Source organism: Felis catus, chromosome C1, assembly GCF_018350175.1.
Source record: "Felis catus isolate Fca126 chromosome C1, F.catus_Fca126_mat1.0, whole genome shotgun sequence".
Taxonomy (NCBI): domain Eukaryota; kingdom Metazoa; phylum Chordata; class Mammalia; order Carnivora; family Felidae; genus Felis; species Felis catus.
In genome coordinates, this window is record NC_058375.1 from 45,991,822 (window position 1) to 46,009,488 (window position 17,667).

General features: G+C 42.0%; 1 protein-coding gene across 6 annotated transcripts in view; it reads right to left on the bottom strand.

Annotated features, from left to right (window-relative positions):
- FYB2 (FYN binding protein 2) overlaps positions 1-17,667 on the bottom strand; it is a 129,893-nt gene that overhangs the window by 42,456 nt on the left and 69,770 nt on the right. For all 6 annotated transcript variants that reach the window (XM_045035903.1, XM_045035900.1, XM_045035899.1 and 3 more), the window contains exons 5-7: positions 13,587-13,687; positions 4,159-4,193; positions 935-966 (exon numbers count right to left, since the gene is read on the bottom strand). In XM_045035903.1, coding sequence (XP_044891838.1) covers positions 935-966; positions 4,159-4,193; positions 13,587-13,687 — 168 coding nt within the window. The remainder of the gene's footprint in view (positions 1-934; positions 967-4,158; positions 4,194-13,586; positions 13,688-17,667) is intronic.

Genomic DNA, 17,667 nt, shown 5'->3' on the forward strand with positions numbered 1-17,667 from the left:
AAGTGCCCAGCACCCTGCTAGAGGGTAATTATGGGGACCATGAATTGAGGCAGGCAGGCCAGAACTCAAGGAGAAACATGAAACGGGCTTCCCCTATGATCCATTGCTTGCATTCATATCCTCAGTCAGAAAATTTTGATACTTCTCCAGAGTTCACTGACCGTGTTTACCCTAATGTATTAAAAATAACTCCAGGGGAAGAGTGACAGACTCTGAAGAGGCGGGTAAGAGGCCGGTAATGCCCTTGCCAAGACCGCGCTCTGAACCTACCAGTAAAAGAGGTTTTAGCAATACCAAGAACAAGGCAACATGGGCCCTCCTCACAAGGAGCTCCGACGGAAAGGAGGTAGAGGAGAGTGAGGATGAACTGGTATGTTAGCAAATAAACGACATACAGCGATGTCAGCGCCACCTTGTGACCTTACAGGGAAGGGGCTGGGTACTTCTCTCTGAAGGAGGGGAATTGGGAAGGCTTCTTACAGGAGGGGTGTCTGATGGTCGATGTTTGCCAGATCATCAAGTTGGGGAGTAAAGGCACAGAGACTCGAAACAGCACGCTGGATTTTGGAAACTAAGGTCTTGGGGAGTCACGTGATCGTTTTATGCCTATTTGTGTGACTCCCACAACCCAGGAGCCCCTGAGGGTAGTGGTCCTATCGCACCACTGCTGCAGTCCCCGCAGTTAGAAAGTGACTGGCTAGTGACGTGGGGGTCTCAGTGAGTGTTTGCTGATGAGTTTGGCGTGGGCTAGAACAAGGCAGGAGGCAAAGGCCGTGCAGGAGCCCTGAGCACCTTCTCTGTACCAGGCACCTTGCGGGGCACGAGGGAGGCTGAACCAGGCCAGTTTGCCCAGCTGGCCATTGAGGAAAACTAGTTCAGTCATCAGAGGGTCAGTGGTTGGATAAATGTTTTTCCATTTGAAGGCAAAACTCACCTCAATTCTCCGCGGAGACCACTCTTCCAAGGCTGAAAGTGAAGAGGAAACTGGTCATTTTCATAAATCAATCCAAACCATGCCTTTGTTGTTTGGCTACAGCCCATTGGAGACTTGAACAAAAGACGAGGTGAGGCCCGAGGACAGAGCAAAGGCAGCCACGGACAACAGAAATTTCCAGGAACCATGAGAGGAAAACAAGCACCCCCAAAGCTACGGCACACGCCAGAAGAAATGTGTAATTTGCTTAGGAGAACTCACTGTCCTCTGCATGCTTTTTCCAGGAAGGCCTCTGTAGAGGAACGACTTTCTGGTCACTTGAGGAAGTATGTGCTTGGGATACTGGGGCAATGTTTCAGTGGGCAGAAGTGGTAAGTGAGTATGTAAGCCATGCTGGGGACTCTCCCTTGCTGGTCGTGCCCCACCTTGATCCAAAGTCAGCTCTCATATGATCTAGATTTGGCTCTGTTAAAATTACATCCCAGTGACCACAACAGAGCTCCACGTTTATTCAGTCGTCACACAGATCTGATTCATTCATTATTCTGAATCTAGACGAGAATACTGAAGCAAACAGAAAATATCTAAGCCTCGAAAATGCTGCCACCAAGACCAGCCTCATAGCTCATTTACCCTCCTTTGAGGGTAACCCCACAAGCCTTCATTCGGGGACTACTGGTTTTTCTTTTCTTTTTTTTTTTCCAACGTTTTTTATTTATTTTTGGGACAGAGAGAGACAGAGCATGAACGGGGGAGGGGCAGAGAGAGAGGGAGACACAGAATCGGAAACAGGCTCCAGGCTCTGAGCCATCAGCCCAGAGCCTGACGTGGGGCTCGAACCCACGGACCGCGAGATCCGCTGAAGTCGGACGCTTAACCGACTGCGCCACCCAGGCGCCCCAATTTTCCATAGAATTCTAACAAACTGGATGGCAGCACAGGTAAAATAACACGTCAGACGGACCTCTGCTGCGTTACTCACAGGTTGTTTTCTCTCTCTGAGCCTTGAGTTCTCACCTGGGAAATGAAGCAGAGATACTACCTCGGTGGGGAACACTGAGGATTAAGTGCTCCCACATTTGCACCAGTGCCTGACACACAGTAAGGACTCGGCACATGCTTTTCCACGTGAAAGACTCCCTTCCAGACACAAAGGTATTGACAAAGAAATCCTAACTGTCCGACAGGAGACAGCAAACACCCTTGTGGTGGTCGGATGTGAATGGATGTAGCTCCGAACACCTAACAAGGGCCCAAAAGCATTTCACCAAGAAGAGTGTGAACTATGCCCACTCAGTCCATTATGTTCCAGAGGATTCCACGTCATCAAGAAAAGGTGAAGTCAGATTCTACCCACCCAGTTAAGAATACTGAGATCAACGGGGGCGCCTGGGTGGCGCATGGGTTAAGCATCCGACTCTTGATCTTGGCTCACGGCACGATCTCACGGCTCATGAGTTCGAGCCCCACATCGGGCTCTGCATTGATGGTGTGGAGTCTGCCTGAGATTCTGTCTCTCCTTCTCTCTGGGCCTCTCCTGCTTGTGCTTTCTCTCCCTCTCCCGCCCTCCCTCCCTCTCTCTCTCAAAATAAATAAAACGAATACTGAGTGAACACAATTCATGTCTCTAAGTTAAGACTTCAAAGTTAAAAATACTTTCAAGCTTTTTAAATTTTGAATGGATTTAGCTATTTATGGATTTCACCTGTGCAGAAAAGTTTATCATTTGGTGATGTTGCCAGATAACTGAAGCCAGGTTTTTTTGGTCTTGTTTCTGGAAGCTTTTTAAAATCAGAGTGGTTCTACCCTTGTTAATAAGAACAACAATCATTTATAGTTTTCTAGCTATAAAGCGTAACCACTAACGAACAGTCCTTTGCAGCAAGTGTAAGAAAGCAAGCAGAAAGATGTAAGATTTGACTAAATGAAACCGATGAGAAAAGAGTAAACTTTAACTGACCCACAACATGAAGTTAGCACCTACTGTGTGCCAGGCACTTACCTATTCTGAGTTCTCCCAGCGATGATGAACCCCTTATTTACTGAGCATCTACTACAGAAGATATGGTAACCACAAGGCATATGCTTCCTGTCCTTACAGAGAATACACATTTTACACAGACATAACTGAGGCTCATGACTGCAACAGAAGCCAGCACTTACTATTAAACTGTTCACCTGAATTTACCTTATTCTCATTCCTACAATGACCCCAGATGCTGGTACTTCTTTTTTATTTTTTAAAAAATTTTTAATATGATTAAATTTTTTTAATGTTTATTTTTGAGAGACAGAAACAGAGTGTGAGCGGGGGAGGGGCAGAGAGAGAGAGAGAGAGAGAGAGAGAGAGAGAGAGAGAGAAAGACACAGAATCTGAAGAGGCTCCAGGCTCTGACCTGTCAGCACAGAGCCCGATGCAGGACTCGAACTCACAGACTGTGAAATCATGACCTGAGCCAAAGTTGGATGCTTAACCAACCGAGCCACCCAGGTGCCCCATAAAATGATTATTTATTTTTGAGAGAGAGAGAGAGAGACAGAGTATGAGCAGGGGAGGGGCAGAGAGAGAGAGGGAGACACCCAATCCGCAGCCGGCTCCAGGCTCTGAACTGTCAGCACAGAGCCCTATGTGGGGCTCCAACTCACAAACTGTGAGATCATGACCTGAGCCAAAGTCGGATGCTTCACCCACTGAGCCACCCAGGCACCCATGGGTACTTCTATTATCTCTATTTTACAGGTGAGGAAATGGAGGTTCAAGATCACACAGCCAGGGGCTGGGATTGAGGCCAGCAGTGATTCTGCCTGAACCCTAATCAAGCTGTTCCAAGGTGGCACCTACACTGTGCCCACGAGGAGCCAGAAAACGTGCCTTCAAAGGGCTGGTCATTCTCGTGAAAACACAGATATGCACATTTGGCTTGTGCCACAGCAGTCCTCTCTCTGAAGGGACAGTTATTAAAGGCTGGTTGATGCTGGCCGCCATAGATAAGGGGCTTAGAATGGATTGGGACCAGATTCTCTCCCCCTTCCACATTTTCTATCTCTGTTATTACAGGCCTTAGGCTATAGAATCTTAACAGCTGGAGTCTTGGAAAACCCTCAGGAATCAGGGGAAAACCAAAAGCAAAGGCTTTTCTCCTTGCTCATAAAAACAAAATACTTTACAATCAATTCTGTATACCTGTTGTAGTTATAAAGTTGGTAAAAAGAGCAAACAATACCTTTCGCAGTTCTTCAATTTCGACTTCGTAAGTTGCTAAAATAAATACGAAAAACATTATATCAAAGGCAGTGTATTCACCCATTCCGTACAGCACCTAGGATTCAAGCGATTACGCAAGACTGCAGAGCTCAGTTTTCTCAGCCTTCAGAACGCGGATCTGTGTGAGGCTTTGTCTACACGGTTTGGGAAACTCTCGGGTCACTGATCAGGGCTTTAATCCATGTGGGGATTTCCAGGATGGAATAGAGAGTCAGTGAAAACACTTGAAACAACTTTCAGTGTCCTGTTTTGGTAAACAGATGTGCACCCAAAGCTTAGGAGAGAGCACTGAAATTTCGTGGTAGACATAAGAAGGGGAACTTGGAAGGGAAGGGAAAAAAGGACCCCCCCCCCAAAAAAAGCCTAAATCTAACTTCAACAAAATGAACTCCATAGCACAGTTATAAGTGTTTTACTCTATGACTGTTTTGTTTCCTTAGTATCTTGTTTTTTATTGTTTATTTTTGAGAGAGAGAGAGGGAGGGGAGGGAGGATGGACGGACACAGGCAGGGTAGGGGCAGAGAGAGAGAGGGAGACACAGAATCTGAAGCAGGCTCCAGTCAGAGCAGAGCCCCATGCAGGGCTCCATCTCACTAACTATGAGATCACGACCTGAGCTGAAGTAGGACACTTAACTGATTGCGCCACCCAGGCACCCCCTCCTTAGCACCTCTTGAAAAGAGGAGACTGGTCACCAGCTAAGGTTGGAATTCCTTTCGATTGTTTCTGAGAGTTCTGTGGAACGTATTGAGTGATGTGATCCCAACCTTAATGATTAGCAAACGCCGAGGAGTGGCAAGAATGTGGGTTCAGAGCCCAGTCCTGCCACTTGCCATCTATGGGATTGCAGACAAATTCCTTCATTTTCTTGAGTCTCAGTGTGCTCATTTGAGAAAGGTAGTCAATGGGAAACCTCCTTACACAGTTAATGGGGAGGTTAAAGGAGATGATGTAAGAAATGGAACATACTTAGAGCACCAGACGTTGTATAAAAAGTGATGTGTTTTTTTGGTAAATTTGCTTATTTGAATGTTCTTTCTTGAAATGTCATCTATAAAAGTTTTTTCCCTACTGCTAATGAATATACGGGCATAATAGGTAAGGCTCTCCCTGTTTTTCTTTTCTTTCTTTTCTTTCTTGCTGCTAGGGTCCTGAAGGTTTTGTTTAAAAAACTGATCAAACAATATGTTGCATCTCTAAGCCATCATCATTCTACACAGGTAGTCCATTGATAAAAGAAATGGAATCCTAGGCTTTCTTTAGGGATTGCCTACAAGGGACTACTGAACAAAGACCTAAGATTCTCTACGTATGATTAATACTATGTGCTTCAACGTGAGTAACTGTACGCTTTTACTTTTTACTGATTTGCGAATCAAAAGGTATTACACCTTGCTATTGCTTGCTTTAAAACCTTTGTTTAGCGATTAATACATTACAATCATATTTGCTTATGATGCAATTTACTCCATGCCCATTCCAAGTATGCCTTTTCCAACTTTAAAAATGATAATTTCCTTCCCCTAACTTATTTACTATTTTTTGCTTTTCAAAGAATTAATAAATCATGATCCTCTTGCTTCTCGTTGCCACCTGGGGAGAGGGGAGATATTATTATTCTGTCTTAGAGATGGGGAAACCAAGGCTCAGAGGAATCTTACTTGCCAAGGCTAGGACACAAAAGTACACACGGAGTAAATGATGCGTTCATAACCTGACGATGCTCTTTAACAAAGTGGAGGTGCCCCAATGATAAGTTTTGCCATCACAACTTGCTCCTAAGGTAGGAATATAAAGGACAAAGGACTGTACCCCGAGGGGTTAGGAAGGGACTAGGACATAACAGGAAGATGCAGCCCACAGCACTGGAGCCCTCTCTCTCCACTGAAGATCTTTATCCCAGCTGGGGAAAAAGGAACCTATCAGAAGATGGTCTTTGGCACCCTCCAACGGCCCGTACCATAAAATGACCACAGCCTTTGGCTTTTTCTCCACGTGCTAACTCTCTGTGTGGCCTTGGAAAACCAGGAGGTGAGAGCACTATTACTAGTAATATACAGAAACAAGAAGCAGCAGTGGCTAATATTTTTTTACACTTACAGAGAGCAGGCACTAAGCTAAATGTGTAAATGCGTGATTTCACTTAATTCGTACAGTGATCACCAGTGATACATTTCACTAATGAGGAAGCAGATGCCCAGAGAGTGACATTACTTTCCCAAGGTCATTCAGTTAGCAAATGGCCTTCAAGCTTCCTTCTGGCCATGATTCATTCACTTAAATCGAATAGCATCCACAATGATGGGTAGAACTCTTATTAATGTTATCCTCAAGGGTTTCTAGTACTCCTCAGGAAGCACAGTCTGAATGGCTGGTCTAAATGACCTCTGAGGACAATTCTGCAGAGCTTCTAGAAAAGCTTAAACCCTGCTTACCCCAGTTCTATACAAAAGGGCAAAGTCTCAGAAAGGCTTGGAGCTATGTGTTGAGCTATGCACCCCAGAGGGGATGGTCTTGTAACATCTTGTTAAAGTCTAAGTATTTATCTTCCTTGAGAAATTGTAAATGTTATGAAATTTTCTGATTTTATTGTGTCCATTGCTAGGATATAGAAATAGGATTTTTTTAATGTCCATTTTGTATCCCGTAACCTTATTGAATTCATTTACCAGTTCTAAGAATTTTTTTTTTGTGGGGGGGGGGGAATTCCTTGGGATTTTCTACCTAGACAATCCTGTGATCTGCAAATAAGGACAGTTTAATTCTTTGATTTGTATACCATTCATTTCCTTTTCTTGACTTACTGCCTTGGCTAGAACTTCTAGCAAATGTTGAATAGGTGTGGTTAAGAGTGGACATCCTTGCCTTGTTGCCAATCTCAGGGGGAAAGTATTCAGTACCTCTCCATTAAGCATCATGTTAGCTGTAGGCTTTTTTGCAAATGCTTTTTTTCAAGTTGAGGAAGTTCCTCTCTATTCCTGTTTTTCTGAGGAAAAAGTTATCATAATGGGTGTTGAATCAGTCAAATGCTTTTTTTGCACAGATTGAGATGATTGTGATTTTTCTTCTTCAGGCTGTCAATAAGGATTTCATTGATTAATTTTTGAATATTGAACCAGCTTTATCCCTGAAATAAACAACATTTGATTATGGTATAATTCTATTTTATATCTTGCTGAATTCTATTTCTAATATTTTGCTAAGGATTTTCTGACTATATTCACAAAAGATGTTAATCTGCAGTATTATTCTTGTGGTCTCTGTCTAGGTCTGGTATCAGTAACATCAGCTTCTTAAAATGAATCAGCAAGTGTTTCCTCCTCTTCCATTTTTCTTGGAAACACTATGTAGAATTGGTGTTAATTCATTTTTAAACATTTGACAGAATTTTCCAGTGAACAGTCCCTAGAATTTGAGATAGCCTTTTTTTGGGAATTTAGTTTTTTATTTACCAATTTATTTATTTAAAAATTTTAATTCAAGTATTGTTGACACAGTGTTACAGCTTTTGGGGGAGAGTTTTAAAATTATGGATTCAATGTCCTTAGCAGTCACAGGGCTATTCAAATGATTTATACTAGGTTACTTGAGGTACTGTGAGCATTTTGTAGAACTGTTCCTTCTTCAAGTTGTCAACTTTAGACGTGTAGAATTGTTCATAATATCCTTACTGCCCTTTGATGTCTGCAGGGTTTGTAATGGTACCTCTGTTTCATTCTTGATATCGTTCATTTGTGTCTTCTTTCTCTCTTTGTTACTCTTGCTAGACATTTGTCAATTTTATTGATCTTTTCAAAGAACAAGCTTTTGCTTTGATTTTCTCTATTGCTTTTCTGTTTTCAATTTCATTTATTTCTGTTCTTGATCTTTCTTTTGTTCATTCCCCTTGTTTTAGATTTATTTTTCTCTTTTTCTGTGTTGAGGTAAGATCTTAGATTTAAAGATTTTCCTATTTTTTAGTGTAAACATTTAGTGCTATTAATTTCTCCTCTGCATTCCTTAGGCTATGTCCCACAGATTTTTATATATTTTCATTTTCATTAAGTTCAATATATATTTTGGTTACCCTTGAGACTTTCTGACCCATGGATTACTTAGAAAGGTGTGTTTTTGGTTCTAAGTGTTTAGAGAGTTTTCTGTTATCTTTTGGTTACTGATTTCCAGTTTGATTACATTGTGAAAATACACTATGATTTCAAGTTTTCCAAATGTGTTGAGATTTGTTTTATGGCCAGAATATAGTCTATCTTTGGATATGTTTATGGGTGCTTGAAAGTATATGTATTCTGCTCCTGTTGTGCATTCTATAGATATCAGTTAGATCTTGTTGCTTGATGGTGTGGCTGAATTCTTCTGTATCCTTAATGATTTTCTGAGTAGGTGTTCTGTCAATGTGGAGAGAGGGGTGTTAAAGTCTCAAACTATAAGCCTATTTGTCTATTTCTTCTTTCGGTTTCTGCTTCACATATATTACAGCTCTGGAGCTCGGTGAACACACATTTAGGATTGTTCTGTCTTCTTGATGGATTGACCCTTTTCTTATTACATAATGTCCTTCTGAATCTCTCGTAATTTTCTGTGCTCTGAAGTTTACTTTATCTGTTATTAATATAGCCATACCTATCTTTGGATTAAATTTACATCTGCCAATCCCTTTCTTTTCATTGGCATATTTAGACAATTTACATTTAATGTAATTAATGCAATCATTGATATGTTAGGGCTTAAGTCAGCCTTTTATTTTTTATTTTTTGTTTATTCTGTTTTTTGCTCTTCTGAGATTTCCTGTTTTCTTATGGGTTACTTGAGCATTTTTTTTGAATTATTTTTTATCTGTAGTGTTTTTTAAATTATATCTCACTGTATACCTGTTTTAGTGGTTGTTCTATGGATTACACTATATGTACACATAACTTATCACAGTCTACTGGTGTGGACATTTTATCAGTTAATGTGAAGTATAGAAACCTTACTTCCTTTTACATCCCTTAACCCTTTCCTTATAATGGTCTTACATATTTCTTTTATATGCATTTAGAACTACATCAATGTTAACAGTTTTTGCTTCAACCAGCAAACATAATTTAGAAAATTCAAAAGAAGAAAAGTGTGTCACATTTACTCACATTTGTCTTCTTTTCCATTGTTTTTTCTCCTGAACTGATGGTCCAAGATCCTTCCTTTTATCATTTCTTTTCTGTTTAGAAAGCTTCCTTTAGCCATTCTTTCAGGATAGGTCTGCTCTAACAAATTTTCTTAGTTTTCCTTCATTTGAGAATGTCTTGGTTTCCCCTTCAATCTTCAAGGATATTTTCACTGGTAATAGGATTCTGGATTGATAGTTCTTTTCTTCTTGCACTTGAAAAATGTTGTGCCACTTCCTTCTAGCTTTCAAGGTTTCTGAGGAGAAATTCAGTCATTCAAATTGTTTTCCACCTATAGGTAATATATCATTTCTTTGCTACTTTCAAGAGGTTTACTTTTTATTTTTAGAAGTTTGATTATGTTTTTGTGTAGATCAGGTTTATCTTCTTTGGGGTTTTCTTGGCTTCTTCAATCTTTTATGCCTTTTACCAAATTTGGGAAGTTTTCAGTTATCATTTCTTCAAGTACTTCTTCAGTAGCATCCTTTCCCCAATCTTTCCAGTACTACAATTTAAGTCACAGTCCCACAGGTCCTTGAATCTCTGCTCATCACCCTCCCCCAATCTCTTTTCTCCATGCTGTTCAGATCGGATACTTTCTATCATTTCTTTCAAGTTCATGGATTCTTCTATTCTCCTCATTCTGCTGCTGAGCCCATCCAGTAAGCTTTTTATTTTTTATTGTATTCTTCACTTCTAACATTTGTTTCTTTTTTTTTTTACATCTTCCATTTCTTTGCAGAGACATTCCATTTCTTCCAAAAATAAAATAAAACTATTTTTTGTGTGTGTTTCAGTCATGTTCATAATTACTCAAGCATTTTTTAAATGTTTTTTATCTTGAGAGAGAGAGAGAGAAGGAGGGGGCAGAGGAAGAAGGAGAGAGAGAGAATCCCAAGCAGGCTCCACGCTGTCAGCACAGAGCCTGGAGTGGGGCTTGATCCCACAAACCATGAGATCATGACCCAAGCCAAAATCAGGACTGAGTCACTCAACAGACTGAGCCAGCCAGGCGCCCCAACACTGAACTATTTTTGTAACAACTGCTTTAAAGTCTCTGTCAGAATACTCTACTACTTCAGTCATCTCAATGTTGGCATCTACTGATCACCTCTTTTCATTCAAGTTTATACTCTCCTGGCTCTTGATATGATGAGTACTTTTCTATTGACACCATGGGCATTTTAAGTATTATGTTAGGAGACTCTGGATATTATTGGAAGCTTCTATTTTAGTTGGTTTTTCCTGGTGGCAGAAATGGGGGTGACTCTTTTCTGTCGGGTGAGGGAACACATCCAGGTTCCCCACTTCCTGGCCTCCTGATAACACAGATGAGGGAAACGTTCTTCACCACTGCTGGGCAGGACTGGGCACTCCAGTTCCGCACTCAGCTTCTGCTGATAAGGCTGGGAGTGGTAGGAGTGCTTGCTATTATTCCCCATTTGGCATCCTTACTGCTGGGTAGTTGTCCAAGTCCCGACTCTCCACTAGGTTTTCTCTAACACCATCCCAAGAGGGAAAAGAAAGGGCACCTTGTTATTGCTTGATGGGCGGGAGACTGGAATACAAGCTCCCCACGCAGTCTTCACGGACGTCCACCGTAGGTGAAGTGTTTTTTACTCCTGGCAGGGATGGAAGTCCCAGCTTCTGACCTGACTTTCTCTGATACCACCTCAGCAGAGCTGTTGGGATGTGTATTGCAGCCTCATGAGGGTGTCTTAGGCTCCCCACTCAGCATTGGCCGGTAGGATGGAGCCACAGTTTTTTCTGTGACGTTTGGCGGGAGAGGAACAGTTATTGTCTTGAGGCGTTCTGTTTTTTTCTAGGCTGCCCCTTTCCTGGTCCTTTGGCTAGACAGAACAGGCTCTTGCTGGACCTCTTTCTGTTTGTGCTCACTGGTGTTTCCGGACTGCCAACTTCTTCACCTCCAACTCTGAGATAAATGAGGCAAGAAGAAAGCACAAGGAACTCACCACCTACTCGTCCTTGGGTCTTCAGGTCTCTAGCGGGTCCACCTTCTTGTTTCTACCTTCAGAGTCTTCCAGTTTTCTTATGGTTGTTTTACATATACTGTCTGACTGTTCTAGCTGTACTTAGCAGGGGGAATAGGGAAAAGTATATATGCTCCATCTTTCCAGAAGCACAATTCCACTTGACCTCAAATGTCTTGCTTTACCCAAGTCTCAGAACAACTCCACAAAGGAAATATTAGGCCCATTTTACAGGTGAAGACACTGAGGTTCAAATATCATTCATTAAGTGGTATAAAGATAACGGGAAATAAATGGGGGAAGAGTCAAATGAGTAAGTACAAGTGGAGGTAAAAGAGCTCATCTCCTCCTCCCCTCCCCTCCTCCTCCCCTCCCCCATAGGGTAACTTCACCTTGGTTGGCTCTTTAAAGAGGAACAAGGAAAGGGGTGGGGACATGTAACAAGATCCTTTTGACCCCGGGCTATAGTTCCTCAGCTTCTTCAGCCCTGGTATGTCAACCCTACCTCCCAGAAGGATATTCTCTCTGGCAAGGGACACCCTCACCACCCTCACCTGTCTCCCACCTTCCTCCTTTTGGGCTATCCTATGCTCTGTTACTCTCCATTGAATCAGTGACTTATTTTCTGAGCCCTTTCTCTTTCAGTCATAAACACCTGTCTCTTTGGGAAGTACACAAAGAACCCTCACGGAAAGACTGTATAGAGGCTTGAGTTAGTGGTTCCTTCTGTGGGTACCTCAGGTGATGTCCCCTGGCAGGTTCACCTTGAACATGTGTGGCCTGAGGAGATCAAATGTAGGCCTCCAGCTTCTCATTTTCAATATGCACCTTCACCCTTCATGACAAGGTGTCCAAACCACACCTATACCACCCCCCATGAGCTGCTCTCTCTACAGCCCAGTCTGTCCTGGGACTTAGGGACGAGACCCAAGCAGGACCTCAGACAACCACTTGGGAGGGGGACATTCTGAAGGTCTTATGTATCCAGAGACAGAACGTATAGGCTCTGGCTGCTGCATCTAAATGGCCCTGTGAGCCCTTGTAGAAAGGCGTGCAGTTGGAATTTAGTCCAAATGGAGCCCACGGCCTTTCTATTCAAAGCATGGTTTGGAGACCAGCAGCATCAGCACCACCAGGGAACTTGTTAGAAATGAAGACTTTCAGGTCCAATCCCAGAGGTACCAAACCAGAATATGTTAAGCAAGATCCTCAGGTGATTCACATTTTAAATGTTAGAATTCGAGAAGCCATATTCTGATGTTGGTGCCCAGACACCGCAAGAATGGAACAATCCTGCCTTATGGAGGTGAGAGGGGAAAGGAGTTGCGTTTCTTGAGGCTAGTATTTTACAAGCCCTAGGGAAGAGTCGAAACTTTGCCCAGTCGAAGAGTCAGAAAGAGGTTCTTCAACCCTTTATTTCCGGGGGGGGGGGGGATGCGAAATTTCAATGGGATCCCAACTCCTACTCCACAAACCTCTTCTGTCTGTATCCTCAGGCAAATGACTTCTCCCAGAGAACACACAGAACCACAGAACTGTGGCCCACAGTATAGGTTCGCTAATATTAGTGTTCATTCCGACACAAATATCTGTGCCTTTTATAGAGAATCGGCTGGTCCTATAGGCAGAACAAAGACACAGAAACTTGTAGAAATGTTACGAGTCCCTGCTTGTTCATTTTCTTACCTGACAGGGTCTCTTTCTTCCTAGAGAGGTCTGAGCTTTGTCGGCAACACCAGAGGCTGGAAGACTTAGCTCTGAACCAGTGGTCAGATCCATTAAATGAATTCTCTGCTGCTTATTCAGACTAAACACAGGGACCTAATTCTCATAGTCTGTTATCTCCCTCTCCACACACAGAGTTACCAGGGGAGTTCAAGGAAGACACCAGAAGAAGAGAGAGGAAGTTTCTATAGGAGGGGGAAGGAAGAAAAATGAATTGCCCTATCTTGATTTTCCCTCCCACATATCTATAGAAGGCAAGGCATCTAAGTAGATTGGTGAAGGAGAGAATAGAAAGGGTAGAGAGGAGGCAGCACTAGGAGTTGTGAGATAGCAGTGATGCCCAAATGGATTTATTTTTATTTTTAAGAGACCAGACAAGGGGGGGTGGGGGGGGGGTAAGAAATGAGATGGTGGACCAGCATGGCTGTGAATTTTTAAACTCATAGTTAGCTAGAGGGAAAATACCACTTTTGCTGCATTTTCATTCCACACAGGGTTACAGTATTAATTGGCTTAGCAGACTTACAATCAGCAATTTCTTTTGCGGTGCACAGGTTAATGGAGTTGCCAGAGTGTTTCAGATATGAAATTGTCGCCTCATAATTACGTGGTTCTTCAAATTCAGCACTGAGAAGCATGGAGGAAACAAAAAGGTTACTTAAAATAAAACATTGCTTTAAACATTTTAAAACTTTTTCTATTTTTTTTTCTTCATTAGAGAAGTAATATGCCTGACAAATACGGTGATTTCAACAGATATGGAAGGCGCACCACCCCTACTCTCAACCTACAGGAATTCTGAAAAAACGTAACAATACAGAGAATTATATGAAGAACACATAACTCATCTAGACATCAATAAAGTCTCCAGGGGCCAGATATAGAGAAAGAAAGTCACAACTAAAGATGTATTATATGCAAAGAGAATTATATGCAAAGGGAAACTGAGACAGATAAGGAAAGATCTTAATGACTGGGGGGTCGAGGATTTACTTTCTGAGTCAGAAGTTAAGTCTCAGACACAGGCTTCCACTGAACGGGATGTTAGATCCAAGCTGTCAGCATAAAGTTCAGAGTCACAAGATGCCATTTCATCGGTAAAACAAATTGTAGAAAATATGTGTGCTGGTTCCCAGGGAAGAGCAGGGAAGCTTGGTATCTGGCTCTGATCACAGGAGCTAAAAGAGTCCCCCATGAGAAACCGAAAACTTGAAAACCTAGCACTAAGTACAAGTGGGGTTCTGAATGCATGGTGTGTATTTCAGAGAGACACAGAGACACAATAGTGCTCGAAATCCAACCCTCTCTTGTAAGGCCAATCTGAAATCGTTCTGTAAAGATGTTTCCACAACCCAAGGCACCTATGGTCTCCGAAGGAAATAATTCCCACATAAAACAAGCTTATAGTATTAAAAAAAAAAATGCAAACCACACAAAGAGATGAGGTACCACAGATAGTCAGATATAACAGAACGACAGAAATAACAGAATGACATGCAAGTGATTTAAAAATAAGTGTTTTAGGGGCGCCTGGGTGGCTCAGTCGGTTAAGCGACCAACTTCGGCTCAGGTCATGATCTCGCGGTCCGTGAGTTCGAGCCCCGCGTCGGGCTCTGTGCTGACAGCTCAGAGCTTGGAGCCTGTTTCAGATTCTACGTCTCCCTCTCTCTGACCCTCCCCCGTTCATGCTCTGTCTCTCTCTGTCTCAAAAATAAATAAACGTTAAAAATTTTTAAAAAAATAAATAAATAAAAAATAAAAAAAATAAAAATAAGTGTTCTAAATGTTCAAAGAAATAAAGGAATAAAAGCCATTAGGCAAAAACAAAACAAAAGAGAACAAAAAAACAAAGATAAAAACAAAAAACAAGAGTGTGGAAAAAAAACCACACTCTAGATTTAGGGACAGGAGACAGGAGTTATAGAAATCATAAATACAGTTGTTGAAATAAATAATGTAGATGTTGAAAAGTAGACCAGACACAGCAGATGAGAGAACTGGAGAATGAGTTAGATCTAAGGAAGTCATTCAGAATATAGCACTGAGAGAATGAAGAGATGGAAAATATTAAGAGAAGTTAACGGTGGGGAAGACAGAATGAGAAGGTTCAAAATATAAAGACGAGGAATTCTGAAAAGGAAAAAGAAAAAGGATGAAGAAAAGGAATCAGTATTCCTATGATAATAGCTAAGACTTCTAAAGTTAATAATGGACACAAATCCTTCTATTGAAACAGCTTCAACAATAAGAAATAATGATAAATCCACACTTACACAGTTTGTAATAAGTTAGCATAAGTCAAAGAAAAAAAGAAAAATGTAAAATCTGGGGGAGAGAAAATATAGATTACCAAGGAGCAGCAGACTTATGGTGGACTTCTTTCTAGCAACAGTAAGTGGTGGAGACTGTGGATAATAAGTATACTGAGGAAAGATATCAGTACCAAATTATCTTCTAGCTAAATTGTCATTAAAAGTGAGGGAGTAACAAAGATCTTTTCAGAATACCAGTACACACGTTTACTGCTCGTAGATCCTTGCTGAAATACATCAACACATTCAAAGAAACTGAACTAGTAATGAAGTAGGCTATAGGAAACAATGGTGGGGGAGTATTTAGAAAAGATGGCAGAGTAGGATTATCCTTAGCTCACCTTGTCCCACAGACACAGTGATATAACAACTACATCTATGGAACTAACTCTGAAAATGATCTCAAGACTGGAGGAACACACCTTCCGTGGTTAATTGTATAGAAACCACATGGAAAACGATAAGGGGGTAGAGACATAGTTGGGAAGAAAATTCCAAGCAAAACTAACCAAAAATGAGAGAGACACCACAAGCACAGAGAAGTAGGATCAGACCTGACCCCAGGCACCCCAGGCACTAGGGGTCTGCATTGGAAGAAAAGTTCTCCTACACATCTGGCTTTGAAAACCAATGGGGCTTAATTACCCACAGGAGCTTTTAAAACCAGCAGACTTAACTGTGGGAAAACAAGGCAGTAAAAGGAAACTGAGTCCTCTCAAAGAGCCAGCGTACTAAATAACTTGGCTGAGACACAACACAAAAGCAGCAGTATGAAAGGTGTCTGGGGTGTACATTAAGTTTTATTTACTAATCTCAGAACATGTGCTGTCAGGGCAGGAATCTTCAGGAGATTTCTCTAGGAACAAAAGCAGTGGTGGGCACCACTTCTCTTCCCCCAAACACTCCAGATGGCCAGATACTCGCGGGAACCAGCTCTAAAACTCTCCAACTTGCTAGCAACACATGCCCCACCTCCGTGTTCACCTGCAGACACCCCCCCACCCAGCCCACCCACTTCAGCAGGTGTCCCTTCAAAACAGCTCCTGCCTGGCCATACCCTGCATGTGGCCCCAGCAGAACCCAGTATCACTCCAAAGTGACTCCTGCCCTAGGGAGAAGGGGAGATAATCTTAAACACTAGCACACCCATAGTTCAAGCACTGGCTGTTGAGGAAGTGGGCCCTGCTTTTGGGTGAGCCTACAACTGTGGCAGAGAGGCTAACTGCAGACATATAGTCTGAAGGCTGACCCTGCCCACCTAGGAGCCCCCCCACCCACCCCAGCCTCAGACAGGCCTCACAATAGCTCAGGACCAACACTGCCCAGTGTGCTCACAACAGAGAAAACAGGTCATTGAAGCCAGCTGGTCTCAAGGCAATCACAACGCACACACAGCAGTAAGGTGCACATAGTAAGCCCACAAAGGAGACATCCCTGTTGTGCTTGATTCTGGTAATTAGGAGGAATTGTGCTATAGGACACAATAGGACCTCTTCCATACAAGGCCGTTACTTTTAAGACCAGAAAGGTAGCTGAACTCCCTAATGCAGAGAAACAAACACAGAGAGTTAGACAAAACGAACAGACAGAGGACTATGTCCCAAATAAAAGAATAGAACAAAATTACAGCAAAAGAGCTAAATGAAACTGAAATAAACAATATGTCTGATAAAGAATTCAAAGTAATGGTCATAAAGACACTCACTAGACTTAAGAGAGGATAATCTCAATGAGAAGTTCAACAAAGAGAGAATAAATATTAAAACAGAATCAGTCAGAGATGAAGAATTCAATAACTAAAAAAAAAATACAAAAGAGGGAATCAACAGATTAGAAGATGCAGAAGAACAGATCAGCCATCTGGAAGGCAGAGCGATAGAAAGTACCCAAGCTGAACAGCAAAAAGTAAACAAGTAGTTAAATAAAGGTTAAGGGAATTCAGGGACATAATCTAACACAGTAACATTCACATTATAGGGATCCTAGGAGAAGAGAGAGAAAAGGAGGCAGAACACTTATCTGAAGAAATTATAGCTGACAACTTCCTGAATCTGGAGAAGGAAACAGAAATCCAGATCCAGAAGGCAAAGAGAACCTCTAGTGAAATTAACCCAAGGAGGTTCACACCGAGATACATAATTAAAGTGGCAAAACATACTGATAAAAAGAAAGAATTTTAAGGGCGGCAAGAGAAAAGAGTTACATACGAGAAAAACCCCAAATGGCTATCCGCTAATTTTCTAGCAGAAATTTTGCAGGTCAAAGGGAATGGCACGATATATCAAAGTAGTGAGG